Source organism: Thermobia domestica, chromosome 18 (genome assembly GCF_964235325.1).
Source record: "Thermobia domestica chromosome 18, izTheDome1.hap1.1, whole genome shotgun sequence".
In the NCBI taxonomy this organism is placed as follows: domain Eukaryota; kingdom Metazoa; phylum Arthropoda; class Insecta; order Zygentoma; family Lepismatidae; genus Thermobia; species Thermobia domestica.
This window is the reverse complement of record NC_137471.1, coordinates 92341427-92362800: the sequence shown is the minus strand read 5'-3', so window position 1 is coordinate 92362800 and position 21374 is coordinate 92341427. Positions and strand designations below refer to the sequence as shown.

The window sequence follows — 21374 nt, the reverse complement described above, 5'->3', positions numbered from 1 at the left end:
AATCTAGTTGTAGAAAAATACATTTTTAAAGATTGTTATTTGAACCTGCGCTCTCTACACAGTGCATCATTCATATATGAGCATGAATTTCCTTGTCGTTCCTCATAACATCTGTACATGTCCCTTAACAGACACAAATGAAAGACATCTTGATAAAAATCGGCAAGGGATACCATAAAGGGGAGATTTTTCGATTATTTTTTTCAATATCTCGCACAGTTTGCAAGATTGAGCTTACTTCCGGTTGGAGTTCATAATTCACGTATGATCAGTGTTTACTTCTTGCATGCAATATGTAATAAGCAGATACATTACATACACAATTAATTATAATGTCTGTGATATATGGTGTTCATTGGGCAAAAACTCCAAACAATAAAGATTCATCCTAGCCTAGCCTGGAGAAATGATTATTCTTCGTTTTTCATTATCATTTAGCCGTGAAACAAACGCCTGGGAGATATACAACTATGTTGTGTTGGCATGTATAACTTACAGGATATGATGCATTACATTTTAAAGATTTCAACACTTCCAGTGTACCCCCAAAAAGTGTAATACGGAAATAACGGCCACGATTTTTAAATATTTAATTAGAACTGGACAATCTACACACAATTTGAAATCGACCAGTGAAAACGGCACGTCTCTAGCACTTGTGATTTTCGAGATCTCATTGTCGAAAGGATTGGAGACAAACATACTTTACTTTGGAGACAAAGATATAAACCATTATCATCATCATATAAACCTTTTTCATTATCATTTGGACATGAAACAAACGCCTGAGAGGTATGCAACCCCATATACAATTATGTGGTGGTGTGATGTATAATGCGTAGGATATGCTGCTTTAGGTTTTTTTCTAATTTCAACACTTCAAGTGTACCCGTAAGAATGTAATAAATAAATAATGGACATGTTTTTTAAATATTCAATTAGAACTGGACAATCTACATAAAATTTGCAATCGATTAGTGAAAACGTCATCTTTCTAGAGCCTGTAGTTTCCGAGATTTCTTTGTCGAAAGGATTGGCCGCAAACATAAACGTCCACAAACGTATAATTTAAAAGAACTCAAAAGATGGAGCACAATTGATTTTGAAAAAGGCTTATTAAAATACAAAGGCTTTGAACAATAATTTAAAAAAGATAAACTTTATGAATAACGGGTCTATTTAAATAATTTATTTAAAGTACAAATACTTTAAAATATTTGTCTTTATTAAACGTGAAATCACAAATAAGTATAAACCAAAGGTTTGAAATCTAAAGTATTAGGTTGGAGCTCAGGCGCTTTTGTTGCTATTGTAGCATTTTAATAGACTAGCTGAACCTGCGCTCTCTACACAGCGCACCCTTCGCATATGAGCATAAATCTCCTTCTCATTCCTCGCAACATCTGTACATGTCCCTTTACAGACACAAGTGAAAGACGTCTTGATTAAGAAAAAAAAATCGGCAAGGGGTACCATAAAGGGGAGATTTTTTCGATTAGTTTTTTCTCAATACCTCGCACTGTTTGCAAGATTTGAGCCTACTTCCGGTTGGATCCTCTAACTCATGTATGACCAGTGTTTTCTTTCTTCTTGCATGCAGTATATAATAAGCAAAAACATTATACATACAATTAATTATAATGTTAGTTATATATGGTGTTCATTGGACAAAATCCTCAAAAAATTATCTTAGACTGGAGAAATTGTTATCCTTCCTTTTTCACTATTATTTGGCCATGAAACAAACGCCTGAGGCACATACAACCCCAATATACAACTATGTGGTGTTGGAATGTATAATGCGCAGGATATGATGCTTTAGTTTTTTTTTTAAATTTCAACGCTTCCAGTGTACCCCTAAAAATGTAATAAAGAAATAATGGCCATGTTTTTTAAATAATCAATTAGAACTGGGCAATCTACGCAAAATTTGCAACCGATCAGTGAAAACGTCATCTTTCTAGTTTCCGAGTAGTTCCCGAGTTCCTCATTATCGAAAGGATTGGCCACAAACATATAGTACAAAGATGTACTAATGTACTAAAAGAACTCGAAAGATGGTAGTACGATTCATTTCCATTGATTTTGGAGAAGATTTACTAAAATACAAAGACTTTGAACAATAATTTAAAAGGATAAACTTTATGAAAAAGATCTATTTAAATAATTTATTTAAAGTATGTTTGTCTCTGTTAAACATGAAATCTTATATAACCGTAAATGAAAGATTTGAAAGCTAAAGTTATAGGTTGGAGCTCAGGCGTTTTTAACTGCTATTGCAGCATTTTAATAGACAGATGATTTTAAATTTCTCATTTTGTCATATTATATAATAATAATATAACTTCATATTCGAAGTTCTCGAAGACATGTGACAAAAAGTGTTTATGGCCTATATCAAATTGAAGCTCTTAATCCACACAACCTGTATTAACAGATATGTTTCTGTAATCGTATAATTCTCGTATAAAGTCGCTCCTAGTTCTTTTGAATCCCAACGCTGTTAACAAGTTAGTCATCAAAGAGGTGTGGCTAACACACACGATTATTAAATATACAAAGTAAATAGATGTCAGCCGGAAAATCAGACAAGGAAAAAAAGTTGTCAACTGTCCCGTCTGTTATATCAAATATTTTCACCATTTGTACTCGAAAAAAATAATACAATACAAAATTCCACATCAAACTCAGGGATAGATCTTGAGTCCAATCTTTCATTGTGTAAGTTTAATTTAGATGCAATCTAAGGAAAGTGTTAGATTATAATCTTTCGACAGCTTTGTTTACTAAATATTTCTAACCTAAATTTGTCACAAAAACATGGAAAGAAAGAATAAAACTAGTGAAAGTAACATAGTACGGGGGAAAAGGAAGTTACGTTTTCTATAGCACGCATCACTGCCTCTTACTTTCATTAGAAGGAAAGAATTAAAAAAAAGAAAAGATGACCAAAGGATTATTTGTAAGAACATCACGATGTTACTACGGTACCTACCCTTTTGTGTGTGTTTTCTTCAACCCCCTGTAAGCTTCGACTCACTTTTATTTGAATGCAGCCTAAACTCTTTCTCTTTTTAAATTAAAGTTAGTCACGAAATAGCTGAAGTGTAGCTAACTTCCACCAAACTAAGTTTCAAATTCAAAGTGTGTATAGTGATGCCGTATATCCAGCGTCGCGTCGTAGCTTGGAACTATTCCTGCGGGGATCGGAAATTATTATCTGGGCCCACACTATATATATATATATATATATATATATATATATATATATATATATATATATATATATATATATATATATATAAATAAATTTGGGCAATCCTAGAATTTAAAGCACATAATGAACAGTTAGGCATTTTATAAACACGTAATACTTTAAATAAACATTTTTAATACTTTTGAGGCCCCAGTTGACCTGTTATTGAAGTAGGGCCCAGATTACATTCGTGCTTCAATTTAGAGAAATATATTTTATTCAAATAATAGGGTAGCACCAGTACTTTAAATTATTTTAATTTCTTTTCAAAATGGTATATTGGGCCATTCCATGCCTCACAAGTGAGGGAACAAGATTTGATGCAACTTAAAGCCTTAATATATATATATATATATATATATTAACAATTTTACTGAAATTTCCCAGATCACATTTTCGTTTCATTTATGCTTTTTTATGTGATGAACCTATTTATATTCATTTATATATTTATCTTTGTCTTGTATCATATAAAGTAAGAAAATCTGGAACGCCCTGGAAGGGGAGAAGTATAAACGGGGGGGGGGGGGCAGTTGTCCCTCAAGTTACGGCACTGCATATACGGAGTTGTTGTTATTATGTTTGATTACGACGGATCCAGGATTCACTTTATAAAAAATGGTCACTCTCATATAAAACGCCGTTCATTACCCAACAATTTGCTACAACTTTGCTTATAGTGAAGAAAATCAATGTATTAGAATGACACAGTCCCTAAACTAGTTGCTTCATGTAGTGATATAATTAAGATTGGTAATTTTGTTTAAGAAAATTTCGGACACTCGAAAATTTAAATGTCGTAAGTAATTCAAATGAATTTCCGTATCTAGTTTAACGTTCCTCGATTTTTCCTTGTAAGTTAAAAGAGGTGGATGTTAAACAGCAGAGATGCATAACAATGAAATAAAAATGGTGTTTAAAATGTGTGGAACAAACGGGAAGAATTCGGAGATTATCCATGGATACGTTGTTCGCTACCCACAATCTAACGTAGTCTCAGATCGAACTGGAGGACCTTCCACAGCAGAGTCACAGCGAATCTGTGGTAGAGCACTCATTACTGATGCGAAAGGTCCCTGGTTCGATCCCAGGCCATGAGGGTTTGTAGTGGACAATATTGTCTCCTTGGGTTTCCTCTGATGATCCCATTTCCTCCCAGATTCTTGTTCCATCAATTCTTTCATTCAATGTCATTAATTATCTGTCTTTCTTTAGCCTAAAAGACCATACTCGCAAGACATTAAATAGGTTTCATTTCATGTAAAGTTCAGTATTCTCTTCTCTATGCTAATGTAAAACGTAACGCGTCCAAAGGTATGACAATAATAAATATTAAACTTCTATCACTATAATCAAAGAGATGAACAATTATTATCAATAGCCTCATTCTTGCACAAAACAATTAGGATATTAGGTAAGTTATCTTTCCTTCTCTTGTGCAGATAACAGTTTCTTTTACCGATGTGATTTCCCTTAACATCTGCCACTGAACCCATCAAAAATCAAAGCTAAAATCCCACACATTCTCGCAAATAAGCAAATACGCAGATGGACGTATCGTGTTATCACATTCCTACTCTCCTTTATATAGAATAAAAATTTGAACGTTGTTATAACAAACGATACTAACGCGTTAGCGTAAATTACATGAACCGAAAAATAACCTAAATACGAGGTAGTTTACTATAGGAATACAAACTTGGATGTTTCTTTTTGACAATACAATCTGAAGTTGGCACTCCCTTCTATCAACAAGTTCTCTTCTAGTGTTTTAATAACTCAAGCACACACGCATTTTTATGAAAAAGGAACACAGCCAAGAAGAAAGAACCCCTACCAGGTGTGATCATCATACTAATAGTTAATGGCCAAAAGGGGTGAAAAGGGAAAGCTAATCGTGATCCTATGATTTTACCGTCTGTCTGCTATAAAAAGAGGGTGAAATTTCAAGTTTCTTTGTGAGAAACCACCAGAAAATTAGATAATAACTTGTTTTTCTTGGTCTTAGGGGTGAGTTAACATGAACAGGAATAAAAGTAGTTGAAAAACTACAAAGGAGTTTCACCGGGGAAAGTATCTTGTGATAAACAATAATGATGGGAATTATTTCTCTGTATTTTATAACACGTTAAATTGTTACTATCTATATATATTTGCATGCAGTCTTCATATGACTCATCTAGTACATGGTTCTTGACCTACTCTTTTAGAACAAACGTAATTTCTTTTAATTATTGCAGCGTTTGTGATGCGATATTCATGCTATTGATTGTTTTTATTATTTTTCTTAAGAGGGAGAAGAGTGGATACAATAGGCTAGTATGGACTAAGAGATTCGAGGCATCATAAACATTTTACATTATATATTACGAATCTATTAAGTTTAAAAAAAAAAAACAAATGGGATCATAGTTCAATATAAAGGACAGATAAATTAATGGAGTTGTACCAGTGGGAGCTTCATGTTAAAGCATATTAAAGTTCTAATTTACTATGACAGTGAATTAATAAATATGAATATTCCATGGGGCAATCAATTATTGATATAATAAATTAGGCTACGACTTGTGATCATGAATCTTAAATTTCTAAATTCATAGTCAAATGCAACTCCGATCCAGTTCGTTTTTTCCATATTTTTAACGTTTTAATTATTATTCTTTCGCAATTTCAGTGGGAAAAAAAACAACAACTGCGAAACGAATAGTTTTAGGTCAATGTTGTGAAACTAGATATGCCAATTATGAACTGCTTTCCATAGCTTGATAATACTATGAAAAGATAGAAAGTCAAAAACAAGGTACTGTTAAAATCCCGTGCTTTTACTGGTCTAGTTCTCGGACATTTAACTAATATCTGGCAACTCGGATGCCTATTGAGGCGCTGTATTTCCGAATGTTAAAATTTCAGTGATCAAATGATCTCTTTGTCATTAACTTTCCAGTAATATAGTATAAGGTTCGTAGCGAATTGATTTGTTTTATTGAGAGCATAAAGGCACCTGAAAGGAACCGTCGAATTTTTGAACAGACATTGAAGATCACTGAACTATACCTGAAACACTGAAAGAGAATCGTTCTGTTGTATAGGAAATACAAACGATGTACCTGTTTTTGTGCTATAAAAATGGATAATTTCCTTGGTAATAATTATAATCATCAACGCATCGCAATTTGCTATTCAATTTCTCGTTTACATCGATATGAACTATCGTATATAACAGGATGACACCATGTCGGTTGCCCATTGATGGCTATTTGCGAACAAAGTTTGGGTTGCACTTTATCGAGTTCGGAACTAACGATCCGCGGTGATGGTTTTGCCTCGAGGAACAAAGACACGATGCTTCACTCTCACCATAACAGCAGCAGCACTTTCTGCGAGTAGAGGGATGGTTTGGGACACTGTTCTGGACATTAATAATTCAATATAATTGAATATTTATAATAATATTCATTAATCATTGAATATTAACAATTCATTATTATTAAATTGAGCTAACTTTCCTCATTGGTTACATTTTTCTTTAGTATCAGGTGGTAATCTTTGGGCTAGACTATGAAAAAACACCTCTACGAATGCTGAGTTAATTAAGGCAATACAACTCGTTTATAGATAACCATATATCCTTTAGTGTGATTTTGGTTGCATAACAGAACAGGGGGTGTACTGCAAAGTTTCGGAACATTTTCATAGTACACTACATAGTCTCTGTTGTTTGTAACATCTTAAAAAGTGTTACGTGTGTGAAGTTGGTTAATATTTTCTGAAAAAATGTTTTTTTTTATAGAGTAAACTGTATTTTGGGTTTCTCACTTATAGGGTTGACCAAGAGACGAGAGCTGATGCTGTCTCGTCTCAAAAAGCTGTTGTGAAAATGATGTCTCGTTTCGGAAAGTGTGTTTGTTTCTATTGGACGAGCTCTGTCTCGTCCCGTATTTTGTCAGAAAAAAGTCAGTCTCGTTGGCAACCCTATCCTAAGATATACTCTGTACACTTTCTTTCTCGTATGCTTTTGTAAGGTCTAATGGATAAACCATAATTTGTTTTTCAATAAATCCTTCCTGGACAGACCTAAGTCATCATCAAAGAAAAGTCTGGATTAGAGCTGAGACAATATTTGGTCAGTGAAGCAAAGAATAGTTAGGATTTCTCCCAAGGAGTTGCCACGTTCTTAGTTTCATCTCTGCAAAACTCATTCGCTACCATTTGTTATGTTAAAGATAAATTCACGTGATCATAAAATGTAAACAAATTAAGAACTCGTGTTTTAAACTTCCATAGCTCAGTAATCACGGTCAAGGTTTATTTCTTAAAACAAAGAAGAAGAAAAAACAATGTATTATTGTATGAAAAGTAATTTTCTCATGAAAGTAAATACACACATTTTTGTCGTTACTCATCAGTCCATCCAATACTGTTAAAATTGTCCTTAAGAGTCATCGAAACGTTGCCGTTACAATCAATTACACTTTATTGGCTGTCTTTCCCTCCAACTACAACACATCAATGCATGGAATTATTAAACAGCAAAAGTATTGATTGCACTTTACCAATACGAAAAACAAAAGTAGAAAGCATAGCTTGAAGCTACGACACGGATCATAACTTTGAAAAGTGAAAAAAAAGTTAATACACGAGAATCATAAACATTATTATAAGCAATTTGAAACAGTTAAGTTTTTTTTACAGCGCATATCCGTTCTTACGAAATATATCAAAAAATAAAATGAATTTTTCTTCTAATGCTGTGTACTCTGCAAATGAGAAAAACAAGTATTGGAAGTTAGCAAATATATGTGGAAAACTAAAAACATTACAATTGCCTCCCCTTTTCTCTTCTTTGTGTGCAGCTTTCGTAAATTAAAAGCTTCCCCTCTTACTTACTTCTTTACATTCAAATGTTAACATTTCCTCAGGAAAAGTTTTCGTTTTCAGATCTACGAGTAATATGCACAGCAATGGAAACTTGAGTAACAAGCTACTATAACAGGTCCAGTTTTCATTTTTATTTTCGATTGCGAATTCTGTGAAATAGAAGCTAGTCGGCCGACGAATCAGTCAGTTACCCAACAGCGTTTCTTTGCTCGTCCACTCTTTTGGTTGGAAAGAATTCTTTTCTCCACCTGAGGACATGTCTCCCCGCCCCTTTTCATTAACGAAAAAAACGCAACAAGCAAAGAAGCAGACACTGAGATTCAACCAGAGCACCACACACGCATTTGAATATTATTTTTTTTCTCCGTTAGCGTAGGATATAGTAGAGTGTGTAAAAGCAGTATTTCTTCCATAATTTCACAAAGAGAGAAAGAAACCTAATAGTTTTCCACGTAACAAAATGCAAATTTCACGGTCCTAATAACAATACTTTAAGGTGATGTTAATAAGGAAGAAAAGAGACAAATTGCTTTCTCGTTAGCCTGGGTAGTCTCAAAGTAGAAATTAAAAGTGCTTTGACCGTTGGAGGCAAAGAAAGTGTTATTTCCCCTAAATTTTATATTATTATTATGGTACAACGCAAAAGTCTTCCTCAAAGATGATAGATCTATTAATCGACAGATCTCGTGTGGCTGAACTAAATTATATGGATGAGTTTATAATCTAACTTTAGGGGTAATTTAACAATTTTTAATATAATTTACTCTCATACTGAATATGGATCCCCGAAAAGCTTTGGAGCCCTTCCGAAATAAATTCCTGCAAACGTGTCTGACCGGGTCAGTACTACATAGATATAGTCTCTTGTTGTATTGGACCCCTCCCAGCAAAAAATTCTCGGTACGCGCCTGCTTGAGAGTAAATCCTCATATGTAGGGCTACTTTTCCAGGAGATAGGGAAAATTAACTTTTATGGCGGTAAAAAGTTTGGGGGGCAAAGTTTGGGGGGCTCCAATACTACAATGGACACTACGTCTATATAGTATTAAATCGGTATTATTCTGCACCCGAAAAGACGATAAGTAATGGTTAAGCACTGCCACCTATACTATCAGATAAAATAATAAGACAACATTGCTTTTATAAGAAAAGGAAGGAAAATCTTTCAGTTGCCTTGTAGGCTAGGGCAGACGGATGATTAACGCAAGTGAATGATGATGGAAGAATTGGTGAAATGAGAACGTTGAAGGAAACAGGAGTATCCAGAGAAAAACCACGGACATGATGTTGTCCACCACAAACTTACTTGGTCGGGGATCGAACCAGGGACCCCACGCACCAGAGCTAAGCGCACTACTACTGAACCACCGTTCCCCCAAGAAGCGGATCGAATCTTTAGGACACACCAATCATTTCTCTGTTAAACAAGTTCAGTTTTATGAAGGAAGTATACAAATGTTTCCCGAGTTACGAAGTTTGGGAGTCCGAACCCAGTGGAGACTCCTACGTGCGTGCACCTCCTACTTCTAACAGTGACGCACATCCTACTTGTAATCAATTGGGACATTCACGTTGGAAAATACTGCAATATTCACATAACCTCTGATGCAGACGTACGTACATACATTGTTAGAACTACAAGAATGCACCGGTGTTCCAAAATGAAATTTTAATTTTAACTTCAACTGTTATGCCCTTAAGCTAAAAGAAACGAACGAGAAATACAAATGGATGTTGAAACGAAATTTATGGTTTTATATCCCGTGTTTATGCCCTTTAGGGTAAAGGAAACGGATAGTTAATGAACATGAATGATTATGAAATAATTGGTGGAATAAGAATGTGGGAGAACCCGAGAAAATCAATAGACAATATTGTCAACTAGAAACTCGTGTGATCGGAGGTCAAATGAGGGATCTCTCGCGTCAGAGCTGAGTGCTCTACCGTTGAGACACCATGCTCCCAGCAAATGAATTATGGTTGAAGAACTAAGAAGATATTTATCATCTTTGAATAACATTATATTAAAGAAAAATTAAAGTCTACGGATTTATGACAAATTTAGCCTGTACCTCATTCAGCATATTGTGTACGGTCGTCTTTATGGTGTCATAATGAAACGGTTGGTGAGGGAAAAAAATGAAATCTTTGAGTTTTACGTCCCACGGTTATGCCGGTTAGGCTAAAGGAGACGGTGATGATGAGTGATGAATGAAATGGTCGAATGCAGAAAGTGGGAGGAAACGGGAAAACCCCGAGAAAACCCACGCACACGGCGTTTGTCCACCACAAAGTTCACTTGGCGGGGGCTGGGATATGGTTGGTGAGAATATAGGGTACTCACGAGGGAGGATCCACCGAGTCCTGGTATTCTAAAATATCCTAACATACATTTGTACATTTTCTCAATACAACTATATTTAACAGGGAAATGATTGAAATAGCATGAAAATTTATCTTACACTTCATCTGTACTCTTTCTCTTATAAAAACAATCTAATTTATAATTTTCCCCCTGAAAATATAAGTGGAAATATTTTACAATTTGCTAATCGTCTTTTCGGTGCAGAATAATACCTGTTTAATACTACGTAGACGTAGTGGCTTGTAAGATTGGACCCACCCCAAAGCTTGTATCCCTCTCAACAACAATTTTCGGGGTGCGTGCCTGGTGAGGACATACTTCTGTATCAATTTCATCTCAATATTTGGCATTATTATCGGTGCAGTATAAATTTTTAGGTTTAGAAAAAAAGTACGCTCTTCTTTCGCTCTTCTCGGATACTACGCATGAAGATTTACATGCACTAATCATGTTGTTCAGCTCAACGAGACCTATCGATTGGTATTTGTTTTATCTTCGGACTTTGCACTTCTTTCATTAAAACAAATTCAATACTTAAACATTCTCCTATTTGCGCTCCATTTAGGTGGCGCTAGATTGAGAAAATTCCACATTTACAGACAAGAATTTCAACAGTGTAAATAAGTATTCGACTTAATGAAAACTGCTTTGTTAACTTGAAAATTACAAAACAGATGTGGCAGACAATGCAGAAAATAAATGAAAGAAAATCAGTGCTTTCAAGTAGTGATATCATCATTAACGAAATGAGTATTTTGTAGTAAATAAAAGCAATCTAGCTTACGATGTGAAATTATTGTTTGCATGGTGTAATAATTTTCATTTCGTGCATGTTTTATAACTTCCTATTTCACCCCGTGTAACTTAGAAGTTACAAATATTTTTATCAAATATACTCTTTCATTTACAAATGAAACGAAATGAAATCTTTCAGTTTAACGTCTTACAAATATACCCTTTAGGCTAAGGGAGACGGATGATGAAGGCAAGTGAATGCGTGGAAGAATCGGTGGAATGTTAATGTAGGAGGAAAGGGGAGTATTCTCAGACGATGTTATCCATCACAAACTTACTTGGTCGGGGTCGAACCAAGGACCTCATACATTAGAGGTAAGCGCTCTACCACTGAGCCACCGTGTCTACCCCCCGCCCTTTCATTTATAATGAAAGTACGAAATAATATTTCTGCCTATGAATACAGAGAGAAGACATCTACGACGTATTCTTTTCGGAATGACAGCTATCTCTTAAAAAATAATATTTTGAAAAGACGAACATCTACAAGGGGCTCGGTGAAGTGACTGAGTTGTGTAGCGCTCACCTCTAGTGCGGGGAGTTCTTAGTTTTCATCCCAGGTCATGTGAGTTTGTGGTGGACAACACCGTGTTCGTGAGTTGTTTCTGGGGTTTCCCCATTTCCAGACATGTTCTCATGTCACAAATTCTTTCATAATCATTTAATTTCATTAATCGCTCGTCTCCCTTAGCCTAAAGGACATAATTAGGGACATAAAACTAGAAATTTCTTTTCATTTCATTTAGGAACAGTTGCATAACAAACCTACATAAAATCTGCAAATTAATAAAAATAAGTAGACATGAATACTATCACACGACTCAAGTTTCATTAGTCTCAGAAATTAATTAATTAACATTTAATTATTTGTTTTTTTTTTAAATGTTGTTTGCGTTATAAGAAATAACACAACTTTCTCTTTTCATCAAACTATTTTTCAAACAATAATTATTCTACAAAGTCACCGTAGAGCTGATTGGTTGGTTAACATTAAGTGGATTAAAGTATATATTGCAACATTATGCATTTAGGAATATTTCAAATTCTCGCACTGTTCGTCAACTAAAATGAGGAAGAAATTTAATCGAGTTAAGTGTTTGTTGAATACATCATCCCGTCGTTTCACTCCTTTGAGGCAACTACGACTCTCGTTCAGCATCTTTACTTTTTTAATTCATATATAACAGTGAAAGGGAATTTTTCATGATTTGGCACGGGTACCACGGCAGAATTTCGGATGATATGAACAGTACACGACACAGAACCTTCAACTAAAAGGATGCAACCAGTTGTTCAAAATCGTTTTTGTTTTATTAGATATCATTCCTACTGAAATGCAGCTTTCGAAATCTTTCGGAACTGAAACAAATAAGAAAACTTATGAGAGAAGTTCACACCACTCTTTTCGCTGGCCTAATGGCTAGCGCGCCGCCTTTCTCGTACTTGATCCCAGGTTCAACTACCGGTAGGTGAATAATGAACCCTTTACGGTAGTTCAAATTTCACCATAAACTGTAGATCCACGTCTCATATAACCGCGGTGCTGAAAAGGAACGCTAAACAAACAAACAAACACAAAGAGTTCGCGTGAAATAAATACGTACCGTAGGTTAAATTCAACTGGATCACTTTGGAAGGCAATGCTCTTCTAATATATTTTTATTGATAACAGGCACTGAACGAGCGTGAGTGAGTGGTTAGCATTGGCATTTCACAATCCAGAGGACAGTGATTCGAATTTCAAGACCAGCTGAGTTGTAGGGGGCACGATGGCTGTGTGAAGCGCTTACCAGTGGTGCGTGCGGTCCCTGGTTCAATCCCCGACCAAACAAGTTTGTAGTGGACATCTTCGTGGGTTTTCTCGGGTACTCTTCTTTCCTCCCACATTATCATTCCACCGATTCTTCCATTATTATTCATTTGCCTTAATCATCGTCTCCCTTAGTCTAAATTGAAGGGCGTTAAATTGAAAGATTTTACCAGGCTCCTGCGTGGCTATGGTTAGCATTACCGCCTTCAGCGCGGAAGACCCTGTTCGATTCTCCCCTGGGAGATTATGTAATTCAGATCTCATGTTAAGCTGTAGACCCACATTTCATATGGTCTCAGTGCTCAAAACAGACCCTAAACTTTAAAATCAGCCAACTAACACAAGGTCAGCTATAATGACTGAGGATTTTCCAGGACTTTTCTGTTTCACCTAGTATTGCCGACGAGACGAGATTTAAAGCTGTCTCGTCCCGAAACGATGTGTTTTTTCGTCTCGAAAATATACGTTTCTGTTAGGCCTTCGGGCGTATATGAAACTTTTTATATAAATAAATAAAAATGAATTGCTAGATTCTGTACCAATCAGAAGGATATGGAGAGAGAATGATTCTGTAGGCGACCCTGCCACATGAATAAATTGGAAATGAGTAAATATAATGTTTTCCTTCAGAAGCTCACATGAGATTGGATTGAATCTATGATCCTTTATGATAAAGGTGAACGCTCTATCACTAAGCAGAGATCCCCTCCTCCCAGCTGCCAAAATCTATTTATCGTAATTCTACAAAATAAAAATAAAAACATCTTAAACAAAACAACCTTTATATTTGGGGTTTTGCTAATAAATTCCGAGTGTTGAAGTTCTCAAGGCAGCATATCCGATATAGTACCCTTATGCTTCTATTCCTCCATATTTGTTTCCGAAGAAACGTACCAGACTACTCAGATATCTATCAGTGCACAGCAAAAATAATGTGAGGAGCGAAAAACGAATTCAAAGGCGTGTTTAGACTGCGACAATAGAGTAGATGATTTAGTGGTAGAGTGCTCACCTCCGCATGTAGTGTCCTTCCTTCAAGCCCAGCTTTCGCCAAGTGGGCTTTGTGGTGGACAAATACCGTATGTGGGTTTTCTTGGGATTTCCCCGTTCATTGATTATCCCCATCACTGTCACGTTAAACTAGAAACAGAAAAGAAAAAAAGGGGCACCTACTTCACCACGGTGATCAAAGAACGTCAGTTTAACACTCGTGCCAAAATAACTTGTGAATCAAAATATCCAGGCAACATTCTCCATAATTTAACAAAATTGAACTGAAACCGAAAAATTCCAAACGAAACTTCATTTCTGCTTGTACAAGTTCAAATAAACTATTAAGTCACCGCAACAAATCGCTCAGAATATGTTCCAGTTTTCTTAACACTAAAAATAATGAAAAAAAAAAAAAAATCACCGGATCTTCGATTTTGATAAAATGTACACGACACATAATGTCACTTAATGCTTGTATGTGTTTTTACAAAGTCTTTGGCAATTGTTCACTTCTTGTCCTAATTTTCACCGTAAACAAAACACACAACACTATTTTTGTTTTCTTTATCAATCACATATATATATCTGCATTTTGTTTAAAACACAGCACAAAACACAATGTGAAACAAACTCAAACACATATTTACAACACAACATAGAAAATACACAGGAATTGTAAATAAGCATTGAAAAACTGTCAGCGACACTCACCTGCTTCTCCAGAAGCGGTGTTCTTGCCATTTTCTCTGGTATGAGTAGCCACTGCCTGTTGCTGGAATACTCCTCGGATGTGCTCCTTTCCCTCATCGACAAATTTCCTTTCTCCGCCAGGCGGCGTGTCGGTCAACGATGACGTCTTCTTGATTTCCTCCGCAGTGTAAGAAGAGTTTTTCACTCCTCCAGCTGCCGTCGGTCTTTTCGTCAACGGTGACGCCGAACACGATGATGATGAGGACGATGGTTCCCCGAAATATCGCTCGGGGCGCTTCAGGGTCCCGTTGCTTGAATTGACCCCCGTACACGAAGCGAGAAACATGTCTCTCTTGTTTTTATTATTGTTATTATTATTATTATTACTAGTATTTATAGTATTAATACCACTGTTTGCATGTTTAGCACTGTCCATTTGTTGAGGTTCTAAAACATGATCTGGTACCAAAACGGTAATTTCGCGGAATTTTTCATCCTCCGTTTCTTTGCTGCTGTTATTTAAGGCTTCAGTCAAATCAACAGAAGCTAACACTCGGGTGTTATTCGTGTTATTTCTATCGCTATCATCATCATCTTTTGATTTAGTATCATCAGCCTCTAACACGGTAACATCGTGAGTGGATTTAAATTGTACTTGTTTCTTTCGTCTTTGCTGTTTATATTCTTGAAAAGTTGGGAAATAAAAATCTGACGAATCAGATTCAGGATTAGTATCAGAACCGAGTACTGTAGTCGGTGATGTAGATGGTTTCTTCAATATTGATTTAATAGCTACTAATTCAGAGTTCGAAATTCCAAGACCCCTTCTATTATCATTGTTGTTGCTTTTACTGCTATTATTAGTATTACTGCTGCAGGTTGTTGGAGATGATTCTGAAGAAGTAACGTTGTTATTATTTGCTGTAAGAGTTTGCCCATTTTGTTCATGTGACTGAACACCACTGAGTTCTGCAGAAATATTCTTAGATGAAGACCCATGTTTAACCTTTCTTGGAGGTCGTCTGGGGAAGGTTGCTAAATTAGTAGAATGCGGCGTATCTTCAATGGACTCATCATGATAACCATTCACCATTGGAGTTGATTCCTCATGTCTATTACTTCTGCATTCTTCCCCATTAATATTATTATTATTAAATAAAGACTTTTCTCCTTCATTATCATACTTCTCTGAGGATGGAAGTCCATTTATTTGAGGAGAATCTACCCCGTTGAAGATTCTAATACATTGCCCACTTATAGTAACACCATTCGGACTTGCAAATATTTTCTTAGCTCGTTCACACGCCTTGGTCATCTCTGTTGGGTCTGAGTGTCTTCTGTTGTGGGTTACCCCACCACCACCAGTATTGCAGCTTCCGTCACTTTTCTTGATAGCCAATTTGGCTGATGGTATTGTGAATGAACGTCTTTTCAGCAGATGATGTTGGGAATTACTACTGATAGTTGCAAATTTGACTCTGTTCTTTTCTTGTCGTATGTTCTGTGGGGGTTTGTCTTCTTCAATTTCCAACACATTGTCGCTAAGTTCATCGCTAAGATCATCCAAGTCCTTCAATGAATCGTCGTTCAATATGTCTTCATCACTTGCAATTTCCGATGCTGATTCATTTCTCAAGTATTTCGATATTAATTCGTACGCATTTACATCACATTCTAGGATAGATTTCCGCTTTCTTTCTATTGAATCAGTGTCTGAAGATTTATCCGAATCGGATTTATTTGCAGACGGGGGAACTCCATGCCACGTATCTCGTCGTGATTGTCTTTCGTTGCTATTAGCTGTTTTACTTGGGCTAGGGTTTGCTGGGTGTGACGTAGATGTCTTCTTTGAATGATCAACATACGACGACATTCTGACTGTCTTGCTGTTGCTATTGTCGGCTGATGGTTTGACTCCACAATCGGAGGGAATTTTCGGTATAGGTACAGGTACAGGAGGCGGTGGTCCATGAGGTTTTTGCTTCTGAGGATAAACAGTAGCGGTATTAGAATTTTTCGCTAATTTTGATGGGGAAGGATTTCGAACACGACTTGGAGATAAGCTTTTAGATCTACCTCGGACAGTACCATTGGCTACAGGACTAGCATCAACCACTTCACATACTTCGAATTTGGGACTTTTACCTTTGAAAAATGTGTCTGCACGTCCTACTGTTCCACCCCCCAGACGAGTTCTTCTCATCATATCATACGGGTCTGCTGGTTGTTGATCATTGTGTATCTGCAAAGCAGGTCTCGAGTGTGTACTCATTACTCGAACAGTTCCAGCGCGCCTAATTGGCATAGGTCCCCTCATCCCACCACACTTTTTACACTTTTTAGACTTCTTGCCCTCTCCGCGCATTGTTCCCGTAACAAACTCTGCACAAACGCAATTGTTTTCTTGAGGAGTCGACGTAAGAAAGATAGCGTCTCTTTTAGCTGACACCACGGCACCATTGCTGACTGGTTGATGGTGTGGTACCACACCATAACCTTCAACAAAAGGGTACAAGACAGCGGTAGATCTGACTGTACCATTACATTGTGTTAGCAGCATAGGGCTTCTACGAGGGGAACCACCACCACCATATTTTGCAGAGTTTGGACGAACGCTGACCGAACCGTACAACCACGTTTCTGCGTATTTCATGGATTTAGATAAGGCACTTCCACCTGACAAGGTTCCGTACTTATCGCGATATTCTTGTAAGTAATTCCGTTGCTGCACAGCTGTGTCAAAGGCCTTTTCTTTTTCCTTTTGTTGCTTTTTCTCCTCTTTTGTTTTGCTGCTGATCTTCAGTCTTTCTCCCCATGTCTTCTTCACTTTCTGCGAGTTGACCGTGTCGAAGTTCTGTAAAGAAAAATACAGAATGTTCGAATTAGTACTGTAAAAGGCGTTTTTTTTAATTATATGCATATATATCAATTTTATATATATTTTTGAAGAAGTATATGTGTTGATAAGCTAATATTCAAACCTGACAAAGAAGGGATTTTAATGGTAATGTATACCTAGGTATAATACTTTGTATGTTTGTACATCTATCATCATTTAATTATACTTTGTTACTTTATTTCAAACATAAAATGATATTTCTTTAAGTACTTTATAGATAAAGGATAAATCTCTGAAAGGTGGTGATAAGAGTTTCCTCTTCTTTTTAGTCTAATGTTCAGGAAGAAGAAGAATGATGATTAATGAAACTAAATTTTTATGGAAGAACTGGTGGAATGATAATGTAAAAGGAAATGAGAGAATCTCCAGAAAAACCAGACACAATGATGTCCAGTACAATTACGTGAGTTGGGATCGAACAAGAGACCTCCAGCTCCAGAGGTGGATACAATGTTATATTGCGTACGCCATAGCAAAGCACTATATATCTTCAAACACCATAATCTTTGATTATTTGATAACAACATACAAACACATTATCTACAACAACGTACAATGACTAATAACCTACGTATTTTAAAACTAGGCTAGATATACGCAATAGCTATGGTCTATCACCTCAAAAACAAAATTCAATTTATGTATTTCATGGTATGCCTAGATAATCCAGAAACGTTTATCCTTATAGATTTCCTAAGATTCAGGTTTACATTTTCCTACCACCTTCCTGGTCTACTCAAAAGTATTTTATTCAAATAATTCATCCATTTGACTTCTTACCAATTTAAGAGAAAGCACTAGTAGTATTGCCCATGAGACGATGGATTTCTCCTCTTGCCTCTATTATCATCTCGAAAACGAGACGAGAAGCATCTTTCTTGAATTCTAGATGAATCAAGAAACATGATAATTCTCGTCTTCTCTTTGAGACGAGACGTTTCTGGGCACCACTAGTTTACTCAAATCCTAAATCTCAAATATTGTTTGTGTTACGTGATTCATAGTATAAAAACTATAATGTGATAAAATGGTTGTACGAATACAATGAACACAACATTTTAAGATAAGCAAGTCAGTATACAACATACTCCAATAACAAATATGGTTAAAATTTTATTATATTGTACTCTCCGCAGATCTCTCGTGATGTGGAATGGTTTTAATAACTTCTACACGAAATTACGAAAAAAAAATAACGATATACATTTTGAACATGAATTTAGAAAAGGAGACGAGAAAAGCCTTGAGACGTAACGAGAAAAGGTTTTCGAAATTCGAGACGAGACGACAAAACCTTATTTCCCATCTCGTCTCCTCTCGTGGGCAACACTAAGCAAGAATTGATACAGCTAGTATGGATTAAGAGCTCCGATTTAACACGGGCTATAAAACACTTTTAATTATATATCTGGGGGGATCTAATTTTTTGGTCCGTCAGAGGTGGCAGTTCCACCAGCGATTTACAGTCTAACTCCTACTCATTTTGAGCTACTGAAAGATGAATCATATTTGTTAATTTATATATTTACTGAATATTTACTAAATACTTGTTAACTGACATAGATTTATTACTCACAAGAGAATAGGAATGGATACAGCTAGTATGGATTAAGAAATTCTAAAGGGTGTCTCATAAAGAACGTAACTTTTGAAATGCCCGCCATTTCTGTTTTAGTAAGTTGGCAGCACTGAACGTTACATGATTTTCATCTGTTTCTTTGTGGTTAGTAATCACGGTGCTCCGAAAAGCGCATGATCGTAATCTGTTTTCTGTGCTGGTAGGAATTCACAACATTCACCACATTCGTAAATAAGTTTTCACTATGATAACATGCTGTTCCGTACTGAAGCGCTCCACTCCTACCCGTACAGAAAACAGACGACGATCATGTGCTATTTGCCGCCACAACAGATTCTACTAACCACAAGTCAACAGATGGAAATCGTGAAACGTTCAGTGCTGCCAACTTACTAAAACAGAAATGGCGGACATTTCAAAGGTTGCATTACTTGGGACATCCTTTATTTAACATGGGGTATAAATAGTTTTAACTCATATCTCGGGTATATGATTTCTTTCTTTCTTTCTTTCTTTTTCTTTAATGGCAACAGTTCAATGTAAACGACAATGTACGTTAATGCAGGTGTACCGATGGAAGCTTCATGGACATATTAAAGTTATAATTTATGATACTAAAAGTTGATTTCCATATAGGATTTTTGATTATTAATACAATAAATTATAACTTTGACATTCCTGTGAAACTTACGCCGGCCACGTAAGTCTGGAAAAATAATAAACAGAGGTAATCCAGAGAGTCATATTTCAATAGTGGGAGTATGTTGGAATGACATGAGTGGCATGGATAGTCGAATAATGACTCATTATCAAAGGCTGTGGCAATTCCAACAAATTACAAGCAAGTATGGGATATAGCGATTATGGGTTATCCTTCCACATTTGTCGCTGTGTTGAAAACAATACAGCACAGTTTTGCGAAGGTGGACTCAATGGCTCCAGGAAGACGATACATGACACCGACCCATAAGATTCCACTTACACTTTTCACAGCGTCTATATATCGAAAATGATATGTTTGAATATTTGTCTGTCCGTTCCAGTAGCGTAATTTCAGAAATTACCAGGGTAAAGGGGCTAGGGCCGTTCAACAAAGTAAGACTTCCACCTTTTTTATCAGTAAAATATATGTTTTTCAGACTCAGGAGGAACAATTGACCTCCTTGCCCTTCCCAAATGATATCCCTGCTCTATTCGTCCAAATATATGTACACTCTCCTGTAAGCCATACCATTCAACGCATCCACACCAAATTTTAGACCAAATATTCTATAAGATTCTAATTCTCATTTTCTCATTTGAAGGGTAAGGGGGGAAAAAAAGAAGTTATGTCACAAAACTGCGTTTTCGAGAAAACGGCGTTTTAATATTGAAAACTGCATAAAAAAGAATAGAGTTAGTCAAATATTTTACCCTTTTTACGTGGACATTTCTACATCTACGCATGCATGGCATGTACAGTCATATAGTACCAAGTCACTAACAGATAGGAAAAAACATCCGATAAATCACATACATGGGCATTCCTTTTTTTTTTTTCCTTAGCATTCACTTATAAGATTCTAATTTATTTTTTCCTCCTACAAAATTAAGTGTTTTACTGAAGGGAGAAATAAATCAATTTTCTCGAAAACAGCTCTGACGATTTTATTTATACAGGGTGTTTCAAAACAACACCGACAACGTTTGGGAGGTGATTCCTGATACTAAGGTAAGATAAAAAAAAAATATAGACCAACCTGGGTGCACAAAGCTTCCTTTAGGAATTATAGACTGCCGAAAACATGAAAAAATTAACTTTAAAAATCCATAGCTCCAATACTACGGGACCTACCGTAGTCGGGTCAAAACTTCACTTAGGAACTAGTATGTGCTCTATCCAAATATCCATGCTTCAGACTCCTGCGGTACTTCCGCAACCATTTTTCTAGAGGTAGTTGGTGGTACTTCAAGTTATATGCCCGTAGCCAAACTCCCTTTTAAAAAAATTGCCAAGTGAGTACCTTAGGATTCTCAAACATGTATTTTTGGATAGTGCACATATTAGTTCCTAAGTGAAGTCTTAACCCGACTACGACAGATCCCATTGTTTTTGAGCTCTGGACCTTT

At 36.1% G+C, this 21374-nt stretch overlaps 1 protein-coding gene across 1 annotated transcript in view; it reads right to left on the bottom strand.

The window, feature by feature from the left end:
* The window catches only part of RhoGEF64C (Rho guanine nucleotide exchange factor at 64C), a gene marked incomplete in the record, with an annotated part of 487653 nt that overhangs the window by 134404 nt on the left and 331875 nt on the right, over nucleotides 1–21374 (bottom strand). The window contains 1 exon segment of the mRNA XM_081745923.1: nucleotides 14809–17641. Within this exon segment, the coding sequence (XP_081602049.1) occupies nucleotides 14809–17641 (2833 nt within the window).